The 8,352-nt window shown below is 34.2% G+C and overlaps 1 protein-coding gene across 1 annotated transcript in view; it reads left to right on the forward strand.

The window, feature by feature from the left end:
- The window catches only part of LOC137657292 (betaine--homocysteine S-methyltransferase 1-like), a 7,810-nt gene extending 1,650 nt beyond the window's left edge, over window positions 1-6,160 (forward strand). The window contains exons 2-9 of the mRNA XM_068391630.1: window positions 105-234; window positions 682-800; window positions 1,219-1,324; window positions 1,723-1,808; window positions 2,659-2,818; window positions 3,838-4,008; window positions 4,933-5,161; window positions 5,438-6,160. Coding sequence (XP_068247731.1) covers window positions 105-234; window positions 682-800; window positions 1,219-1,324; window positions 1,723-1,808; window positions 2,659-2,818; window positions 3,838-4,008; window positions 4,933-5,161; window positions 5,438-5,645 — 1,209 coding nt within the window. The 3' untranslated portion in view covers window positions 5,646-6,160. The remainder of the gene's footprint in view (window positions 1-104; window positions 235-681; window positions 801-1,218; window positions 1,325-1,722; window positions 1,809-2,658; window positions 2,819-3,837; window positions 4,009-4,932; window positions 5,162-5,437) is intronic.
- The last annotated feature ends 2,192 nt before the right edge of the window (window positions 6,161-8,352 follow it).

Raw genomic sequence — 8,352 nt, forward strand, 5'->3', positions numbered from 1 at the left:
AAACTATAAGACTTTGATGCTTCCAATTTTCTCATTTTACAATATAATATAGTTATCCGTTGTGCGTATAGCAATAAAATGACTTATTCACGATTTCCTGACAGGGATTACTTCAACGACTCGACGAGGGAGTAGTGATTGGTGATGGCGGTTTCGTCTTCGCCCTCGAGAAGAGAGGATATGTTAAGGCCGGTCCCTGGACACCAGAGGCAACTGTGGAATACCCGGATGCCGGTAAGGATTTTTAATTCCTCCAGGGCCTGCTTAGCTTATTAAAGGATTTTCTGATAATTTTAGGTTCTCTTATTTAAGCTTGTCAAAATGTTAAATACCGAGACATTTCAACTGCCTTAAATTCCATTGGCTTTTGTTATAATTATAAATAGTTTTAATTCTGGATATTTATTGAAACTGGGTATCTTCAAAATATTGCTTTTGTGTAAAAACCCCCCCAAAAGTTTATATAATAATTAATGATTTATCAGTGAAACTATTAAATACTAATAATCAAATAGATAAGTTAATAAACAGATTAATACTGTACATAATTGTGACTTTGATCAGTAACACTTTAATACAAAATGAAAGACCTTCTCAATTCAATTTGAATATATATTAAATTATTGCTTATACTATACTTCCATGCAGTTCTTATAGGAAATTCATTTAAATTTGTTACAGTTCGTGGACTTCACAGAGAGTTCCTGAGGGCAGGATCTGATGTAATGCAAGCTTTTACCTTCTATGCTTCTGACGATAAACTCTCCAACAGAGGAAATGAATCTAGTCAAAAATACACTGTAAGCAATCAGTTTCTTCCTTCATTCTCTTGTTAATGTCTTGATTGGTACGGAAAGTTTTAAAACTATTCCTTCCATTACCCTTGTCACTATCAAAGATTTTTTTTTCTTTTAATTTTTTCCTGAATGTGCAGTCAGAAATGCTGAATATACACATTAATAGCCTTAGATACTTCATTTAATCTGTATTACTGTAGTTGGAGAGTAATGTATACAGTATACGATTATCATCCTCCTTGACGGGGCAATATTACTGTCCCTTGTTCTGACATTCATCGGGGCCTTTAAACTTTCAAATGAATAGAATCACATTGTCTTGGTTTTTTCACCCAATTTCACTTCGTCGTTCTCCCACATCTATGAACTGTACGTTTATGAAAAGAAATCCCTAACCAGTAAGTGTTTTCACTTGATACAGTGCCGTGGAATCAATGATGCTGCCTGTAGGCTCGCCAGGGAAGTAGCTGAAGAAGGCGATGCTTTGGTTGCAGGAGGACTCTCACAGACTCCCACATACCTTTCAGGTAGGTTTCTTCTGGTTTTGAACAATAAACGGGTTTTTAGCCATTGCATAAGTTAAGCCTAAAAGTATATTTAATTTGTTACATTGAAATTTAATCTTTTTTTTATTATAAAAAAAAAAAAGATTTATGAAATAGCTACTTTAGGTAAGTACTCGGAAAGTAGGTTAGGAGTTTTTCAATGTATTTGCTTCGGTTATAGTTTATCTCTATAATTCTGAGTATGAAATACCTACTTTAAGCAATCCTACAAAGTAGCTTAGTACTTTTTTTCAATGTATTTGCTTGTTATATTTTTTTATCACTAAAATTAAAGTTTGTATTTCATGTCTGCACATACGCAAAACTGTGTAGTACATGGTTCAATTTGGCTAACCAGATGTCCATTTACCAATCCACAGGTCTTGGTAAGGAAAATACACAGAAAGAATTCCAGAGGCAGGTCGATGTATTTGTTGAAAACAAAGTAGATTTCCTTATCGCAGAGGTGAGTACATACTAATTTATACATTCTGTATTTTTGATTGAATATGAAGTTATTCGAATGTATGAGTAAATTCCTTCTTGGTTGATTTAGGCTCCAAATCCAAGAAAGCTCTATTAAATATAGCTAGCTCTCAATTAGCTGCTTCAGTGTGAGTACACACTGGCCCCATTCAATAATCACTTGCCCACGAAAGCGTAAACTGTAAACTATGTCGCTTTTGAAAGTTTCTTAATTCAGTAGATGTAAATTTTGATTAAAACTAAATCGGACACTGTGTGAAGTCACCTTCTAAGGTACATTTTAGTATAAAATAGTTAGTCACTGGAAGGCTAGCTTATTGATCATTGATTACTATATAGGGAAACTTGTGTAGACTCTTTGAAAAGTATGCGGTGTTTTAATTCCAGCCTTAGGATGAAACACTGATTTTAGCCTGAACCTAATTGGTGTTAAAAAAGAAATAATGGCATCAATAGCTTCCATTTCAATGCCTCTAATTCTTATAGTAAAGGACACATTTGTTCATTTACATTCTTGTGGATTACGAACAATAGCGAACCAATTCTATGAAAATCTTAACTACTGTGAGAAACTACTACATATGTATTCGGAGTAATGGAATTCTATTACATACCTAAAGGTTATACATGGTAGTTCCAATAGAGAATGAAAACTAAGTAATTTGAAAGGGTAACGAACAGCATAGAACAGGACATAAATTCTTCTTAAATTTAAATTTAAAAAAAAAAAAGTGAATAAATTTTCCTCTTATAAAAGTATTAGGTATAAAGGAATCGTAATATCCCTTGTCATTTATTTATGTAATGTCTTGAATAAATTTACTTTGCAGTACTTCGAGCATGTGGAAGAAATGGAATGGGCAATTGAAGTCTGTCTGCGGTCGGGTTTGCCCGTCGTAGCATCTATGTGCATTGGACCTCAAGGAGATCTTCATGGTAAAACTGCTGGAGAGTGCGGTGTCCGAATGGCTAAAGCTGGAGCTCATGTTGGTAAGAACTCTTAAACTTTTTTACAAACCACTATTGTATGATTGATAAGCTCCATCAGGAACTCCTATCGTAATGTTTAAGCCTTTTGAAACTGTATATTATACAAGTATTAAAAATTGGAAATTGATGGAATTAGGGATTCAAAAGATTTCTTGGCTTTGTTAGATTACTTTTTTTATTCATGTGGGTGATTAGGCCATTCATAAATAGCGTATAATAAATCTTGTATAGATGATCCTAATTGATAGCCAAAAAGAGTAAGTGATATCCTGTAGACAGTCCTATTCGTCTTATACAATTTATTTCGTGGTCAATGTTCTTAAGATTTTAGTGTGGGATGCAGTGTTAAACATTTGATTTTCCTAGGTAGTATATTTTTTTCCATATATAAAACGAGAGGATTTAAGCCATTCCTCTCTGTTCTTATCTAGTCAAAGATCTCTTGACTATCAAGAGGTACCAAAATATAAGTGGGAAAGTAGTTTAGGAAAGAAGGCCAATTAAAAAAAAGTTACCGATGGGCTCCATAGTGACTTTAGTGTTCCACTGGGTAGTTTGTCTCCCTACTACAATAGTTATTTAATGCATTTACAATACGCAATTTGACATAAGAAAATAATTCTGTATGCTCTTGCATATCATGCTTCTATATTTCCATCTATACTAAATTGTTCAGAGTGTTTAGCACAGATTAAAAGTGATAGAATTGAACTCTTTACCAAACTCTAGGTACATTTGTAAGTCTAGGCCATTGGATCTAACTCTATTCTGTCAATTTATCCCCCCCTATTCCCCAATCTTTCTTTTTATATATCAAGCCTCTTTCAAAAAATTATTACTTTTTTTTTTCAAAAATTCATTTCTCGAAATGGTTTTCCCCCAATCTTATTTTTATATACCATAAGCCTCTTTGTAGAATAAGAAATTTAGTTTATCCAATCTTCTTTCCATATATCATAAGCCTCTGTAGAAAACTAGATTACTTTTTTCAAATAGGAATTTCATAAATTTTCTTTCAGTTGGAATCAACTGCCACTTCGACCCCTTCGTCACACTCGAAGGAGTGCGGAAAATGAAAGCTGCCATAGATGCAGAGGGACTGAAGGTTCACTATATTGCCCAGCCTCTGGCCTTCCACACTCCAGATGCTCACAAGCAAGGTTTCATCGATTTGCCAGAATTCCCATTTGGTAAGTGAAGTAGGATTTGTTTTTTTTTTTTCCAATCTAAAATTACATTAGTTTTTTTTTTTCCCAGATTTAAATGTTTAGTTGGAATTTTTCAAGTCTACAAATTTGTGTACAAAGGACGATTATCATAATTTATTTTCAAATTGCTTTGAGAAAACAATAGCAGAGGGAAAAAAAAAACTTTTTTTTTCAAAATTGCCATCTTGGACACTTAATATTAATGTATTATTGTAATTTACGAATAAAATACTTTGAATGCAAAAATGTCTACTCCCATATCTATCTTGAAAAAGAAATTTGATTTTTTTTTTTCATTTCAATCCATAGGTTTTTATTAGTATTATTAATTTGATTTGCATGAACATGGTATGTAAGTCATTATTTGGAAATAGTCTTAATGCCCATTTACCTTTTTAAATTTTGTCTATTTATAGAAACCATTTTCATCTGCGTTCATAGCCCATTTGCTTTTATGAATTATCTTTTTAGTTTTAATATTTATAAAAACTCATTTCATGTGCATTTATAGCCCATTTGTCTTATGAATTATTTTGAGACTTAGTATTCATACTAGAAACAAATTTTCATATACTTCGCAGCCCCTTTGCTTTTAATGATTTAATTTTTAATGTTGTTTATAGAAACCCTTCGTCAATTATTTATAGAAATCTTAACAATCTGCGTCCATAGTTAATTTACTTTTATGAATTATTCTGTCTACTATTTACAGAAACCAAGTTTATATGAATTAATTTTTTTAAGGACTTTTCTAATTGTCACATTTAAGTAAATTGTAACGGTATAGCCATGCGTATTTTAATAATATGCATGATGCTAGTTAGATACTAGGTATCAATTGAAAATCTTGCTAAGGAATATTTTGTACGTCTAGAAAGGTATTAATTAATTCATTTATTACACCAGCATTGGAGCCCCGAATCTGTACCCGTTGGGACATGCATAAATATGCACGTGAAGCATACGAATTGGGAGTAAGATATATTGGAGGGTGTTGCGGTTTTGAGGCATACCATATCCGTGCATTGTCCGAGGAATTGACCAAGGAGAGAGGCAGGCTACCAAAGGCTTCTGAAAAACACGATATGTGGGCAGCTGGGTTGAAAATGCACACCAAGCCTTGGGTGCGATCTCGGTGAGTAGCTTTCTTTTTATGTTTGTGCATAAAAGCTAAGTAAAAAGATTTTGTATTGGATAGGTAGCCTTTGTATCTTTTTATTTAATTAGGTATAAACCATATGTTGCATGAAAGGAAACCGTAACTTATGTTTGTGGAATTATATTGTGTGTCCTGAAGATCTTGTCTGAAATATCCTTCAGCGGAGGCAGAATTTTAATGGTTAATTTCTTAAAGAAAATATTATCACCAGGTATAGACTAGATTCGTAGCTAAAATTAATTGTATTCACAGGGCTGCAAGAGATTACTGGGAGAACATCAAGCCTTCTTCCGGCAGACCTTTCTGTTCGTCAATGTCCAAGCCAGACAACTGGGGAGTCACTGCCGGGGATGACAGTCTCAAACAAAAGACTGCAGAGACCTCTGAAGACGAAATCGCCTTGCTCAAAGCCAAGAGGCAGAAGCAGGCAACTGCTGCAAGCAATGGAAGAGTCGCATAGTTTAGTTATTTGTCAAGTCTGAAGAATGTATGGCACGTAATTGAAAACAATTTATTTTCACTTTATTCGTACTGTCTGTCTGTATGGGATGTATCTCTTATAACAAAGAAAATATGTTGGGCATTAGAATATGCTGGCGAGAAGAAAGTTGTTCTAAATATTGTCTTGGTTTGTGACAAAGGCCAGAACTTTAATTACTATAATTTAATGTCTATTTATAACTTGTAGTTAAAGTAGTGCTTATGCAACTTTAAAATAAATTTGTAATAATGTAGACTACTGTCAAAGAGTTCATTCAAAATTATTAAAGGCCTTAGTTAGAACTTGCTGATTCCCATGTTATATTCAAAGGCCCAAGTCAGAACTTATTAATTCCTATTTAGTGATACTTCAGTCTATTTTAGAGTGAACTGTTCATGCTATTATTTTTGTACTAAGTTCTGGTACATGAGAGATACACTGTATTCCAGTGTCAAGGTTGATGAGATGATTTATAATAAAATATTTTGAGAACATTTGCTCTTTGATTATTTCCGAACTGCAAATTGAGAAACCTGATTTTTATTATTATTAGCGAAGCTACAACCTTAGTTGGGAAAGCAAGATGCTATGAGCCCAAGGGCTCCAACAGGGAAAAATAACCCAGCGAGGAAAGGAAATAAGGAAATGTCTGCCTGTTCAACATCAAAACATTTGCTGCAACTTTGAACTTTTGAAAGTTCTACCGATTAAACTACCCAATTAGGAAAATTATTCCACAACATGTTCACAGCTGGAATAAACCTTCTAAAATACTGTGTAGTATTTAGCCTCTATGATGGAGAAGGCATATTGACCAAGAATTAGTTTTGCTTAGATGGTTGTATACAAAATAGTATCTTGCTTTTTTATTTAAAGGAAATAGCCCTGGAATATAGAAAACAATTCATTTTCTGCATAACTTCATAATAAAGGCTAGTAATTGATGCCGGTTTTCAACATTATTAAACATTGTCATGTTACTTTATTTTTTTTGTTGAAACTACTACAGTACATTTAGCTAGAGATTAAACAATCACGTAGTAAATAATTCTTAGAATTGGTACAGATAAGATTAAATTATTTAGTAATGGCTCTCTACCTTAACAATTATTTAGAATACAGTCTACTTATTCATGGATATTGGACAACAGATGGATGGCGCAAGCGCAAAATATTTTAACCCTTGCCTGCAGTGTTACTAAATTTAGAATAGTTATGCTTTTAGCATAGTTTGGCCTCTAATTAAATGTCTAGCATAATTAGCATGCTTGGAAAAAAGTTTAGCATTTACTTTTCTTTCTAGCTCGGTTTTTATTATTTCATAATTACTATAATCGACACTAATGCATTTTACTGTACCTGTACACTACAACAAATTTATAAGAGATCGTGATTTTAAGGAAGCACATGACCTGAAAATAATTTACAGCCCACATGTTTACATTACCGGTTTCTCCGCAAGAAGTGCTCTCCTTCGTGACTCTAACGACCACAAGAAGTTTCGTAGTAACTGAAGGATGGTCGGATACATAACTGACTATATATACTAGCTTTACTTTGACAGCTGCTTTTCCGGTCCCGTGCAGCAGGGGAACCCCTAGATCTTGGGGAACCCGACTCCCTACAGGACCGCCACTGTCGTTTTACCTTGTTCGTTCCGAGTATTTAACGTTTCATATCGCACGTTGTTCACTTACTGTTGTATAGTCACTGTTATAAGACTCCTGAGATAAGAAAGTCTTCAGTTTCCTCTTGAAGGCCTTAATGTCCAAAATCATTCGGATGTCTCACGAAGCTTATTATATAGTCTCGGGCCGCATATATAAAGGCTCTGGACCCTACAGTCGTTATCTGACCGGTGGTCCAGGGTCTTTTTCAGAATAGTGTCAAACTCAAAATACTGTGGACATCTTATAAAACTCAAAAGACTGTGGACATCTTGTAAAACTCAAAAAGACTGTGGACATCTTATCAAACTCAAAAGACTGTGGACATCTTATCAAACTCAAAATACTGTGGACATCTTATCCTCAGAGTGAGGAACCTAATCGGCTTATCCCCAAAAGTAGATTAAGCTCTTGAATGTCAAATGCTAACCACTGAAATGTACCTTTTACCTGATTCTCCTTTTGGTGCGTATGACTTTGACTTCCACGAGTGATACAGTGATACGACGGCAGAAATATTCTCCTCTTGACCGTTCCCCATCGCTTTTCTTTTGGTTTGAGTTACCGACGCCTTTAAGAGGATTATCAGGGTAATTGCTACGCTCCCAGCTTAGAAAAAGTCTGATCAGTTTACTTATCTTCATAATCCTCAGCGTTGTTGTTAACGACTGTCTATCTGTCAACATTCCAATACAAATTCACAAAAAGGTAGGCAATAATCCATCGATCTGCCATTCTATAAACCGCCCCCCCCCTCTCTCTCTCTCTCTCTCTCTCTCTCTCTCTCTCTCAGCTGTCTGTTGATACTTTTGTCTTTACACTGCTTGTATCTTGGTAGCCTACTTACAAACATAAAATATAATATACATGTACCATTTGCTAAAAGAATTAGAAGGCTATTGACGATGAGAAGTTTAAAATTCTATAGAAAAAATAAACAAACGTGATCAACACACACAGGATTACATAAACCAAATTCCGTTATTTACAGACATATTCAACAAATTAGACTAACACAA

This window comes from Palaemon carinicauda, chromosome 1 (genome assembly GCF_036898095.1).
Source record: "Palaemon carinicauda isolate YSFRI2023 chromosome 1, ASM3689809v2, whole genome shotgun sequence".
Classification (NCBI taxonomy): domain Eukaryota; kingdom Metazoa; phylum Arthropoda; class Malacostraca; order Decapoda; family Palaemonidae; genus Palaemon; species Palaemon carinicauda.